This window comes from Eleginops maclovinus, chromosome 1 (genome assembly GCF_036324505.1).
Source record: "Eleginops maclovinus isolate JMC-PN-2008 ecotype Puerto Natales chromosome 1, JC_Emac_rtc_rv5, whole genome shotgun sequence".
Lineage (NCBI taxonomy): Eukaryota > Metazoa > Chordata > Actinopteri > Perciformes > Eleginopidae > Eleginops > Eleginops maclovinus.
The window spans coordinates 11,328,347-11,342,403 of NC_086349.1; the positions used below are offsets into that span (position 1 = coordinate 11,328,347).

At 37.6% G+C, this 14,057-nt stretch overlaps 2 protein-coding genes, 1 long non-coding RNA gene and 1 other non-coding gene across 4 annotated transcripts in view; 2 read left to right on the forward strand and 2 right to left on the reverse strand.

Annotated features, from left to right (window-relative positions):
- Positions 1–8,438, forward strand: part of LOC134868940 (probable G-protein coupled receptor 153) — a 27,050-nt gene extending 18,612 nt beyond the window's left edge. Inside the window, exons 4-6 of the mRNA XM_063890350.1 lie at positions 700–889; positions 3,623–3,807; positions 5,661–8,438. Coding sequence (XP_063746420.1) covers positions 700–889; positions 3,623–3,807; positions 5,661–6,506 — 1,221 coding nt within the window. The 3' untranslated portion in view covers positions 6,507–8,438. The remainder of the gene's footprint in view (positions 1–699; positions 890–3,622; positions 3,808–5,660) is intronic.
- On the reverse strand, positions 5,450–9,693 carry LOC134868948 (uncharacterized). The gene is made up of 3 exons (XR_010166351.1): positions 9,339–9,693; positions 7,925–7,974; positions 5,450–6,395 (listed from the first exon to the last, which is right to left on the reverse strand). It is a non-coding gene; the product is annotated as an uncharacterized LOC134868948 (long non-coding RNA).
- Positions 9,350–9,421, forward strand: trnam-cau (transfer RNA methionine (anticodon CAU)). Its single transcript has one exon. It is a non-coding gene; the product is annotated as a tRNA-Met (tRNA).
- A 3,260-nt stretch (positions 9,694–12,953) lies between the features above and the next one.
- On the reverse strand, positions 12,954–14,057 carry her3 (hairy-related 3). Its single transcript, XM_063889083.1, has 4 exons — positions 14,007–14,057; positions 13,805–13,900; positions 13,565–13,646; positions 12,954–13,420 (listed from the first exon to the last, which is right to left on the reverse strand). The coding sequence occupies exons 1-4, from the start codon at positions 14,055–14,057 to the stop codon at positions 12,954–12,956; spliced, it is 696 nt and encodes a 231-aa protein (XP_063745153.1).

A 14,057-nucleotide genomic window follows, 5' to 3' on the forward strand; every position in this document is an offset into this window, starting at 1 on the left:
ACCTTGCATGGTTACCACATCTATTTTCTGGTTGGAACAATTTGAAAACATGTCTTTTTAAATATTGGTTTCCTGGTTACATTTTTGCTAAATGCTTGTCCTGTATGTGTTTTCTGCTTTCAATTCCATTTGTTGTGTTTTTTGTTCACATTGCAATATACTGTTTATTGCGATCAACATAGGAATTGCTATTTCAGTTTCCTCAAATATCGTTTAGGCCTACTATCAAGAGACACTCGGCAACATTGTGCCGAATGCCTGCTGAGAGCACCATAGGTTGATATTGGAAAACAATAGGTTTTAATGGAGACATAGCAGATCTTTCACTAAACAACATGTAACATTCAAGGTTGGATCTAAACTATAATGTTTTTTATGGCAGATTATTTGTGTAGAAGTATTGCAGATTCAAACTTGTTTCATAGTCTGTTCTCCAATTCACCACTGCGTGATAGTACATAATAGTTTTTCATGTCTGAATTGAGTTTTGTTTTATTCATAATTACACCAATATTCACCTGGAACCCGAGTACAACCCCAGTAGTATAAATCGGTACATGTAAGTGAAAGTCAATACATTAGCTGTGTTTCAGACTGAATTGGTTTTAATTGGTAAATGTAACAAAGTAAACAGGCCTCACCTTACAGAACACGGCTGATAATATTTTCATAACCTGTTTCTTACTGCACCCCCACCAGGTGGTGAGCTTTGCCAGTCTGAAGTTCGAACGTTCCTACAACTGGATGGTGTTGTGTGTGCTTTGGTGCTCCATTGCCCAATCCATCCTGCTGCCCATGTTCATCTGGGCTTGTGACCGCTATCGCGCAGACATCCGCATGGTGTGGGAGAAATGTGTCGCCATCATGTCAAACGATGACGTGGATGAGGGTAAGACACTGTCAGACATCCCCCTCCTGTCCTCCCTTCTTTTTCCTTCCCGCGTGAATATGTATGATGGTTCCTTTGTACTAAGACACCCCTAGTGTGAACTAGTAAAAGCTGGTTAAAGAACAGTTTGTGCTGTTTGTGAATACAAACTGATTTCTCTGAGGTGGCTCTAAAGATAATTTGGTATGTTTGCAGTGTTTAAAATCCGTAAATTAAAATTACAGATAATTTCGTTCAGTTTACAGAATCAGAGTGACGGAAAATAACTATTTACGTCTCTGAATTCAGGGGTTGGACAAGGAAAGTCGTTAGTGTTCAGGACTGTCTCTGGCCTTACGAAATACAGTGACCAATGTGATTTATCAACCTAAATAGTTTTGTCTCTTAGCCTGGAGTAGTGGAGCGTTGAAATTAAGGGCAGAAATATCCCAGGAAAGAGAAATGGTTTGCTACAAGCTCAGACATTTAGAGTTTAGAACAGAAATCACCGTGCTATCCTTGAGGTACAGTATGGTGTCACTCTTGAGAGGCACACTTAGTAGTGAATGTAATGAAATTGCATTCATGCCTTAGACACTTGGGTATGTTATAATTCTGTGTGACTGGCGTAGCGGCACACAGTCTAGTATTCAACATACTTATCTCATCTTATTCTCCTTGTGCCGCCACACATTTTGACATGCTGATCGTCGGGCAACTTGACAGTAAACACACAAAAATCCCATCAAAACGTGCGGAATGACCGGTATCGGTGCGCTATGTCTTTCGATTCCCATAGCCGTTTTCACGCATATCACAGAAAATTGCGATCATTTTTCCCATAGGAATGAATGGGACATCCATTTGAACAGAGCTCAAAAACACCCGACTTAAAAATTACAAGTTTAAACGGTTGTCGAGGTTATATATGGACTTTAATAGACTAATTGGTTGTGGGAAATGGCATGGTTTCGTATCTGTAGCCAATCACAACACAGCATTAAACAAAAATATGGCTGCAGTAGGAAAGAGTTATTCTTTAGACAGCAGAGTTGGCGTTAGTATCAATTTAATGCATGTATTGACAATATTTCAATTTTACTAGCACGTTTTCCAGTTTACAGCTGGTCACCATTTCATAGATTTCATTTTATGTTTTTTAAATAAAGAGTTATAAATACAACGATTTATTTTATGATCATTATGAATAACTGTATATTTTGTTTAAGTTAGAGGTCTGAAATCAGCGGTCAAATGTTATCATGTGACCTTTACTAAAATATATTTCTATGTGTTTTTGTATGTGATGTGTACTTTATTAATGCATTACAATTGTATAAGATTGTTGTCATTACAAAAACAGAAATGCTGATCAAAGGAAATTTACGATGAACCTTACAGCATGTTATATAGCTATGTTTAAACTAGGCAATCTTCCTCTAAAAGCGCCCTGGCAGAAGAGGATGATACAAATAAATTGTTCCATGTTCATTTGTTAAATTGTTGAATAATTGTAGTAAACCTGAAAGCACTTTCATGTCACTTTGATGGTCATATTTCCCTTAGGTCACAAAGGAATACACCCAGGTGTTTTTCCGGCAACGCAACTTAAAACGTTTTTTTTTTTTAATGTCTTTTTAATTTATTTATTTTCATTATTTCATTTATCTGATGTGGACTACCACCTGCTGGTCCAATTATAGGGATTTAAAGAGCAAAAACGTATATTTTCTAAAGTAGAAATCTGAATTAAACTGCACTCACTAAATATCAGTATCAAATTGTAAATTAAAACAGAAAGAGAATCGTCCAAAACATCTGTCATCACAGAAATATAGATGTATTCCAAGGGGGCTTGAAAATATAACATTTCACAAAGGAATAACAAACACTTGAGCAAAATTTGGTCCCAAAATGAGGTCACATGATAATCATAAAAAAGGCTTGCGGACTTTGACCATGAACAGATCTCCACAATTTATTCAAACTGGTGACAGTATGATTCTTGTTTTGTTTTTTTCTATTGGCACTGTTTAAACTCAACCCGATCTGAACCCCTTCTCTCCTGTTTCTAACCCTCCAAACCTTTTGATCTTGCCCTCTCGACATCTTCCCTCAAAACTGCTCATTTCCCAGCAGGAGCCATAACACAACACAGGGCAGGCCATATTATGTTGGATAATTAACACTGCCAGTTCTCTGCTTTTTTTTTTTTCCAGAGGGCTTGCCATGTATAACTCATCCCAGTTGTATGTATAAGGATTGTTTCCTGTTTTTCCCAAAGCTACTGACTTGCATGCCAGCTGCCTGTGCAAATAGCTACTTCATCTTTCATCTTTTTTGCCAACATTTCCCTCAAAATCAGCATTTTGCAACCATCTCCAATTGATCTTTAATGAACATAAATGCCGTAATTGGGAAAATAAACTTGGTATATGGGTATCTTTACACCAAGAACATTTGAAATTGTTGGTATGATTGTGGATGTACCCTTAAAAAAGATTTATGCCACAAATATGCCATGGTTTTTGAACCAATCTGGGTATTTTATAATCCCCTTATTATACAAATTGGTCATCTAAACATTTTTTTCCCCCCTAATATTCCAAAGCAGATCCTTAGGCTTACACAACAAATCGGAGAACAATTGACCTTGTTTCTCTTATCTATTCGTCTGTCTGTGTGTCTGTCTGTCTTGTGTATTGAGTTCGTTGCTCTCTAATCCTGACGCCCGTGCTTTTCTGCACTTTGCAGAAAACAGCCAAGATGGAGGAATTCATGCCGACTTAATATATGACAGACCATATGACTATAGCTCGCCGCCTGAAATCGTGACGGTAGACCGTAATGCCATGTATGAGTTCTCAACCTTAGAAAGGGGGGTTCCGAAAGGGTATCCATTGAGGGAACTACAGGAAGATAAAATGCAGTATTTGCAGGTATATTTTTATTAATTTTCTTCATTTCTTTTCCTTTATCAATTGAACTATTATTAAATGACACTGTGCATGGTGAAATGGCCTTGTTTGCCTTAACAGTAACTTGCTTGAATTTTCTGGAATCATCAGACATTTGTTACATTATTTTTTTGTATTTTTACGTGAATCTAAAAAACACTCTGGCTGACTTATGTTTGGTAAATATGACCATCAGTAGTCCCATCAACATGATAGGTGTGCTAATATAAACAGTTTTATTTTGTAAGGGGGTAAGAGTTTAATAACTGACTTACCTTCTACATTTCAGGAATCCCTCAAGGTTTCATGAAATAACTATAAACATTTGCTCATGTTTTACCCCAAAGCATTGTGTCCATTGGATCCAGCATCCATCCCAGTCAGATGCAGAGCTGTGAAAGGCTCCTTTTCAGCCTGCATTTAACAAATAAGCGTTTGTTCTAACATGCAGCCTTCTAGGACATTTCCTCAAAACTGACCCAACTATGTCAACTACAAATTCTGGCCCAATATCTGATAGTGGATCAATATTGATACAAATGATTGATTAATGCAATGATAATGATAATAAATCTTGCTCAAATTGACCTAGAAGGCTGTGATGATGATATGTAACTTTTAAAAATAAATTGATGCAACCCACAGAATATTAACTATTACCGAGCATCTTAACACTGTGTCATCTTTGTCAGAAATGACTAAACAAAAGTTTTGCATTACATTTACCTGAATAATTTTCTTCTTAAAAATAAATATTTAATTTGTTAAACCCCAAATGTCCAACAATGGACATTTCAAAAACCATTGATCCTACAGAATGGATCTTGATTCAATTTGAAATTTTACAAAGCCTTGAAACAGAGATGTATACAGTAGCTATCATTATATCAGACCACATCATTACTCCATCCATTGTTTTGTGTCCTATCATCATATGACCGTAGATTCAGTTCATTGTAAAGTGATATTTAGATGTATTATTCCTTACTGTACATGTGTGTGATGGTGAAATAAATGTGTATTTTTCTATTTCAGTTGCAGAACAACATTATTGTCTTGCTACTTGCTAGGCCAAATTAGAGCATAAATCAACCAAACCCTTAAAATCCTTAACACCTCCATTTGAGAATTGCTATGGCAATTCTCAAGTGGTTTGATTGCAGAATAAAGACCGTTTGGCTTGGTTTTGCGTCTATTGTGAGTCTGTCCCTCCTCATCCTGCATCTTGATCCATTCTAATGCTTGTGCTGCACTCTGCTGTTCGGCTCTCCCTCATAACACACGTAATGCTACTGTATCGTCTGCTGTCTCACTTCTCTGTATTTACTAAAACCCACCACAGGGGGGCAGGCTGATATCAATCTTGTGGCTCTTGACGTCACCTTGACAAACCCTCTCTCTCTTGCATAGTTGTCAGAACAGAATGGAATGTGAGTATAACGTAGAGAAACACCACCCCATTGCAGCTTTCATCTCCATGAATTGGGGGTGAATACTAGTTCAGTTATAAGCCTGTTCACAAAAAAAAATAATTGAAGATGCCAAATTAATCATTAATGAAACTAACTTGTAAAACGACTGATATATATCGTCAAGCTAAACATTTATATAAAAATACTGCAAGTTAGTGTTATTACTTTATTGCAGGGTCATTCATAACCTTGAAATCCTACATGTAATATATTTTTTTATGTTTTATTTAGTTTTATGGATAATACCTTTTTAACGTTGTATAACACGCAACTTATAAATTGAGCAGTGCCACAATGCGTATTGTCTGTGCTGTAGGTGAAATGATGTCAAACTGAACGCTTTTGTTTGTGTGTTGCGTCCAGGTGCCCCCTACAAGAAGATACTCCCACGACGAAACCGACATGTGGACCAACGACCGGATCCCCTCCTACCTTCATCGATGGGGCTCCACAGAGGACATGATAGTGACTGCCCACTACAGCTCCACCTTACCGCGCCGCGAGAGGCGCAGGAGCAGCCTGGTCTCCTACCACGAGGAGAGCCACCATCACCATCACCCGCATCGAAAGCGGCGACGCTCTGAGGACAGCATGCACTCCCTCAAACACCTTCCCCGTGTGGTTTGTGCTGGTGGGGAGCATTATGAGGACGATCTGCGGTGTTTTAGCCGCGATGAGGTGATCAACTTTATAGATGAGACTCCGCTGCCGAGCCCCAGAAAGAGCCCGCGGCGCGCATCCAGCATCTCACTTGTACCCAATGTGTATGACCAGCACACAGTCATCCTCCCTCGGTTCCTACTCACAGACTTTGAGTGTGAGCCTCAAGCTCTCAGGCGGCTCTCTGAACACAAAAGGAGCAGTAGTCGGGAAACCACGTCCGAGGTTTCCCCCAGAGCAGACAGGCATGCTGGGAAGAAGAGCCCCGGGGCGTGTGGCTCTGGAAAAGGATGCAGGGATCGCATGTGTGACGGGAAACAGCATTGTGAGATGGGATCTCCTGGGCGCATCCAACAGACTGCAGGCTCCTCTAGTAGGCCCAGGACAGGCGGGGGAGCCAGGGCGGCTGCTGGAGCTGAATGGGGGCATCATAAGCACCTGAGCAAGGGTGAGAGTAAAGGAAGCACAAACAGTTTTGTAAGCACACCTTCAGCATCGTCCTCGGGCTACATCACCTTTCGCTCCGATTCTGTCGGCTCAGCCAACTGAGCATAGTTGTTAACATCAACATCATTACCAAAACTGTTAACTTAATGAAAACCACTGAAACAAATGATGGTTATGGGATAGTGACATACTGCATACTTTTTAAAAATTTTACTTAGGACATTATAACTTGATAGGTAATGCTTATAGGCTGGGTAAAGATTGGGTTTCCTGTTCTTTAGCTTTCACTTCCCAAAATATCCACTGAGGACACTTTCTTTTCAAGCACTGTCACAAATACACTTTCAGTAGCTTGAACATTGCCACACCTTATTTTTGCTGTTGCAGAGGAGGTCGTTTTTAGGTGGAGTTTTTCCCTGCTTTTTTTGCACTTCAGAACTTGAACTCTAATGGCTGTGTGTTTTGTGTAAGGACACATTTGCTTTCAAACCAAACGTTCCTGAATATTGCCAATGTACATCATACATGTTTATTTTATTTGAATCATGATGAACCTTTCTATTACCATTGTTGTTCACAACACATAAAAGCTTCTTTCCAGCCCCCTTTGTTGAAGTAAATCGAGAGTGTTAATCTCAAGCTCTTGATAGTTTTACAGTTACTGTGTGATATTGAGACCCCTCATTTTCATAAAAAGGTGAAGTCAGATGTTAAAGAAGATTGACATGTCATGTATATATGAAGGATGTTTGATTTATGGTTTCGGTGTTTCGTAGTTTTGTTTAATGAGACCTTTGCTTAGAATATTTTCTCCTTATTCTTATTATTCCGATGTTTGTGTTAACATTGGAGATCACAACTGGTTCTCACGTCTTGCATATTGACATGAAACATCAAACCAATAAAGCAGGTGCTTTGTTACTATAAACTGTCAGCCTAACCTCACCTCTTATTTTTTTTCAGTATAAATTGTTAGAAAGCAACAAACTCATTTCATTTTTAAAAGTAGCTTTCCAAGAGGAAACCTCAACAGATGTGAATGGTTAAAAATGTGATTAACTGCAGCCTTCAAGCTTATATGTAGCATGACTTAAATGCTGTTGTAGTACCTAAACCAACAATGATGTTGGCAAATATCAAAAACATAGATCCGGAAATAGAGTATCATTTTAAATGAACGATTTATGATAAGTTTTAAAAAAGGCAAGAAATAACATTTGATATAGTATCTTATTAAGAATGGTTGTATTCTGAGTTTTTTTTCTGTAGAGTTACTTATTTTAAAAACTTGATTTATCTAAGCCCCATGAAATATTCGTAATAATAATACACCAGATAGCATCTGCTGACCTCTAGTAAGGGATGCTGTAGGAAAAGTAACGTTTAAATTTGTTCAATTAATAGTAAACTATCAAAAGTCCAGGACAAAAGTAGTATTGAAAAAGGACACTGCAGTACTGGGTTGCATCAAACATTATGACAATTTGCTGACTAAAAGAAGTGAGAATTGTATTACTTACAAATCATGGCATGAAGCCAACTTGGAGCTTTGACCTCTCATGGATGGTACCTGCTAACATGAATGTATTTGGTTTAACTTTTCGATCACATTATTAGTATAAGGACAACATTAAACAAAAAAATCCTCTTTGACAGCTTTTAAAACCGTTTTGCCATTGCCATCCAAGAAATACATTGGCACGTGTTTGGCATATTCATTTTCACCCTTCTGCAATCTTTTAAATGTTTAGTTTTAATCCTTGTGTATTGTGCACCTCCGCCTTTTCAAGTGGAAGGAATTATTGATTTGAACTTTCTTTGGAAGCAAAACATCACATTTAGCTTTACTATGTCATAGATTTTTGTATTCTGTTGTGTTTACAATATTGAAATATCATTTTGTAACATATCAAAAGATTTATGACTCAAAAATGAATGATGTAAATGTCATGATTTCTTGTTCAGATGATGACTTTGTTAAAAAGATATGACGGAATAAATTCACAAGATGATGCACCAGTGTGTTTTAAGAAATTTGCTGCTGTTGCATTTTATTTATTTGTTTCCATTTGAGAAATTGTCTATACTATCTTGAATGAATATAAAAATAATAGTCTATGCTCTCAAAACTTAGTATATCTACAATTTGCATGGCACCACAAGAAAAAAGATGAATAAATGAACAAGCTTTCCTTAAATCGCAGACATAAACACACATTTAGCCATTATCACTTTTGAAAAAACTAGCACGTAGTGTATCTTTCAATCATATGATAATGATATTATTAATAATAATACTTTACCATAAAGAGTTTCAGTTGTATTCATTGTAATAGTGACATTAAAAGTCTTTGTTTCATTTGGTTATTTAAATTCCTTGATAAAGTAGGCTATAGAAAGCTTTGTAGACCTAATTGAAATGTAGGCTATATCTATTTCTACTGGGTTTATGAACTAAGGTCATCTCATTTATTTAGAGGCTTTATGTTTTTATAAACGACATGTGAAGATAATGCAGGGAAATGGTTAACTGACAGACATGGAATATGGTAGATTATGTAGCCTAACTGTTGGAGACGTACAAAAACTCAATGTATGGTAATAACGAAACGGTTGTAGATCAGCTGTAGGCTACATGGTCATATCACTTCAAAATATCAATGTTTTATAAGGGTCCCAGTCTTATAGTTTATGGTTTTAATACTCACACGCAGCAGGTCCATTTTAAACCATACTTATAGCCCCACCTACTGGCAGTGAATCAAACTCCATGCATAATGTAATGTTCACTCAATCTCAGTCTCCAATGACGGCGACAATATACTTCCAGCAAGCAACATTTTAATCCATTTTGCTGAGATATAAATACAAAGCAACCTTTTAATAATAATAGCTGACGTATATATTATATATATAAATAGATCACTACCTTACCGCAACGTCGAAGCAGAGTGGCGCAGCGGAAGCGTGCTGGGCCCATAACCCAGAGGTCGATGGATCGAAACCATCCTCTGCTAGTCCCTTTTGGCAGTCAAGCTTCTACAATGACGATGTTTTCTCATTCAAAATCAAATTCTGTTTGTTGTGAACAGCCATGATATCATACAAACAAACTACTTTTTCTTATAAATTTTGCGGTAAACACCTTCCACTGCTCAAACATTTTCTCCTTTCATTGGTTGTAGACTATTCCAACACTTACTTTCTCATGACTGAGAACTATAACAGCATGGCAAGCTCTTTCTGTAGCCTGGGCTGGCCTTGTTGCTCGTACTAAGTATGCTATAATAGATATTTGGGTCAACTTTGGCTTACAATGAGTGCGTACATGTTTAAGTGGCATGCGTGCAGCAGCACGTCGTGTGTTCAGATGCAGGTGTCCCGAATCAGCTGATTGAGCTCTGCAGCCCCTGCTTTGTGGGGAAGTCGGTCCTGTCTTGTCACGAGTTGCCAACGAGCCAAAAGGTTACTCTACAGTAACCCTAAAATTAGTATGTTTTTTGGGTGGGTCGCTTACCATTTGTCTTAAATGCACGATACACTAAGTTACATCCCTGTTTGTTTGGCAGAATATGCTGCAGTTGTGCTGAAAGTGCCGAAGCAGAGACATTTGACCAGCAAAATGCGCAGGAAACCGTGGGGCCTGCAGCTCATTTCATCCAAGTCTGCTCTCTTAAGAGCGCTTGACTGGGCCCAGTCTAATGCAAATAACTTATTCTCTCCCCCTTCGCCTCTCAACTCTAATGTGCGTCGCTATTATAGTGGCAAACCAAACTAACTTACTTAAACAATGCCCAGAAGAGTTCATAGAAACACTCAGAAAAAGTGTAATGCCATTCAGTGTCGATGTCACGTGGCATTCCTTTTCTTGGCTTAAACAAACTTTTCTTTAGCCATAAACCTCTGTTGGGCTCATCAAAAGAGTAGCTTTGACTTTGAGGGAAGAGAGTGTTACGAAGGTTTACAGACGGGATTTATGAGGCAAGCAGACCAAACAAAAAGCTGGAATAACAAATACTCGCCATAAGGAGGTTTGCCGCTGCGAGTTTAGATGTTATTTTGCAGGGAAAACTTGAACCAGACGGTAAATATTTTTTGTCATACACTGGAGCAGCATCTGTCCCCGGTTAGGAGTGTCTTTTCAGCATGTAGCCTACCATCTGAAAAGCTGTGGGCGTTTCAGCGATTCTCCTCGCTGTAAGGTGCCATCCTTTCCAGCGATGCTCTTTAAGAATGGAAAGACGCTTTATGACATAGCTGCCAAAGCAGCGGAAGAAAACTATAGGGCCCTTGAAAAGCGCTGACTGATGGACAGCTTTGCTATGTTCAAATGGCTTACAGCCCAACAACAGTACTATAATTGCAATAAGTGTAGTGCTACAAATTGTTGCTATACGTAATACTACTTCAGTGTACAGAAATAGATCTACAATACGCCTATAGGCCTACTACTTACCAAACATAACATTATGGTTTATCCAAAAAGTTGTCCTGAGCAGTCATACTCGTAATTTCTCATTTCATTATCTTCAGGTAACTTGAGACATTGCAGAGTAGTGTGTGGGTTAATATACATTTTAGAAAACTTTAAACAGTTATTAACCTGACGTGGAATAGAAGGGAGATACTATTGTTCAGACGAATGATAACTATTACATTTTATGAATAGTTTCTGCTACTCCAAGTAACAATCAGCAGCCTTATAATAAGGCAACTGGGTTTTTCTAGATTTAGTAAAGCGTTTCATTCCCATTTTTTCATTGTCCCTAGGGTTTACGGTTTTTTAGCTTTTAATGTTCTTTGTTTATTTAAAAAGTTTGTTCTCTTTATTATCTTTATATTTTTGGCCTACTTTGCAACTTATTTTCTGAGATTCTTTTTGTTCCTATCAGACACACAATCAAAATCCTTTGGCAATAAATTTGATTATGAATCTAATTCAAAATTTCATTGAACCGAAAGAGATTTTATTTCAATTTTGTGTGGGAATATCAATTGCATATAGTGTATTTTCTTTCCTTGGTTGGCATATGCGTGCAGTTGAGAAGGAGAAGACAGCATGGCGTGTAATTAGGAGCCTGTAGCAGAAAATTGTTTTGCTGTCTGACAAGCATCTGATTTGCCCGCCACTGTTTCGGTACTTATGTGTGACACCAGAGAATAATGGAAGAAATGACAGTGAAACCTCCTGGATCTTTTTTTCTCTATATGTGGAATCCATGTGTGTTTTTAATGCGTTATTTTTGATAAGGGTACAACTCATATGAAGTGCTACATTAATGCCACCAATAACGGAACATATTTGTTTTCAAATATTACGGTTTTCCCAGTTCTTTGTCAATTGGCATCTGCTAGATGATTTTGTTTTAAAAGCAAAACTCTTCATAGCTATTCTCCACTTACTTCTGCAACAACCAACGCATATAATAATAACTACAAACCATTTTAATAAACATACATTTTACAAGTTTGAATATGAAAAATAACAGCAGCTTTAAAAGGGATATTTTAAAATGATCAAAGTAACCTTGCATTAGTATTAATAATTTGTATATATATATATATATATATATATATTTTAGACGAGTTCGTTGCTGTTGAAAGAAGTGGAGTGTAGCACGGGAGAGAATGGACGATAACCAAAATGACACGTGCCAATTGACAAATGTATAGCAAAGTGGACTGGAAATAAAGGCTATATGTATGTAACTGGAATCCAGCTTGGTCTCATATCAATTAATTTATGATATGGTATTTGCATACCTAAATTGGTACTGTGAACTGATCACATGAAGTCTGAGTGACTTGACAATTTACTAATCCTGCAGAAATTGTTGATACACCCTGCAATAATAAATCGTTAAATCCCCGGGCGCTGCACGATAGCTGCCCACTGCTCCTAGTACTAGGATGGGTTAAATGCAGAGAACCAAATTTACTGTGTGTGCTCTGCTGTGTGCATGTATGTGACAATAAAGAGGGGTTCATCCTCTGATTCTATTCTCATGAGACATGCATTGGTAAAGCATTAAATATTTACACTGCATGGCTATAAAGTGTCAACCTTTTTGTGAATACATTTGATTTATTGCAAACGAATAATGATGTTTGAAACGAAAAACTCAATGTTATTTTAGGCTTTATGAATTCATCGAATGTTTATTTTACATATATAAATGTGAGATACAAGTGTATTTCATGTCCACAAATATATAAAATATATTGTAGACTATACAAAAACGAATAATAATCGGTCATTTTCTTTCAGTTGGCCTGCTCTCTCCCTTCTTTCCTTTAGTGTTTTCTATTGTATTTCTTCTAAAAAACGACATTTGTCTTGATCAGCCATTAGTTGCAAAAAATCCACCTGCTATACTGCATGAGCCTTCATCACATGTGGAAGTTTGCAATACCAGTTTTAACAAACAGGACAACACATTCTTTCTTTAATCACTTTTATTCAGAAAATAAAACATATACATTATAACCTATATATTGTGTTAATCTATACAGTGCAATTATCAACATTAAATCAAACTATTTACAGCCCTACCAAGGCCGCCACACAATGTGCTGACTGTTTGCGACTTCATTCCTGTGAATGACAGGGAGAGATATCTTGGAACTTTTCTCTGAAGTGTTTTGTCTGGGCGGCGAAACAAGGTCGGTTTGTTTGGTTCTAGATGACTCCCGTGCTTCTTCACTCGGTAAAACGGGACACGTGCTTGCAATGAAGGGTTTCAGGGCTTTACGTGTGGTGGTTATTCTGTCCTCAGGTCCAGCTGCCGATGGAAGAAGTCTCTGCACTTGATCCTCTGCTGGGCCGGGGCCGCTGTCCACGCTGCTGAAGACTTCCTCTCTTCCCTGAGAGCGGGAGAGTTTACTGGAGAGCTGCGATAACATCCAGCGGTTGCCCCCGTTCAATTTGTCTGCCATCTGCAAATATTGGTTGACATTTGCCATGCAGCTGCGGAAACCTGTTTGATAATCGGAAGTGTCCAAAGCAGTGGCAGTGCCTGAAAAATAATGGAAACACATCTCAAGGTAAGAAACACAGATAGTCATCATGGAGTTGTGACAGAAGCTGATCTGTTCCATAAAATAAGTATTTGAATATGTGATGGCTTTGTATATACTGTAAGCATGAGTTTATAACTTACAGCTCTGGATCTTTTGGAGGTTCCGTAGGTGTTTCACAGTAAGCTCCAGTATATCTGCCTTCTCCAATTTGCGCTTTCGAATCTGAAAAAAAGGAAAGAAAAAACATTTATTATTATTATTATTATTATTATTATTATTATTATTATTATTATTATTATTATTATTATTATTAAGATTTCGTTGCAAGAAGTTTCCAAAAGAAATAATTGAAAAATGCAAGGTGCATCCTGCATACTTACATTACTGCTGTAGTAGCTCTCCAGAAGAGATTTTAACTGGTCCAAACATTTGTTTATACGAGCTCTTCGTTTCTTTTCCATAAGTGGTTTGGATACCTTGATACAAAAAGAGAAAATTAATATTGCATATAACAAAGTAATAAGTGGTATTTTATTTGTATGCCCTTAAATCATATTACTCTTAATATGTTATCCTACACACCTTGTTTCCAGAGATGGATTTGGACTTTTCGCAGTCAGTGGTCGCCACCAT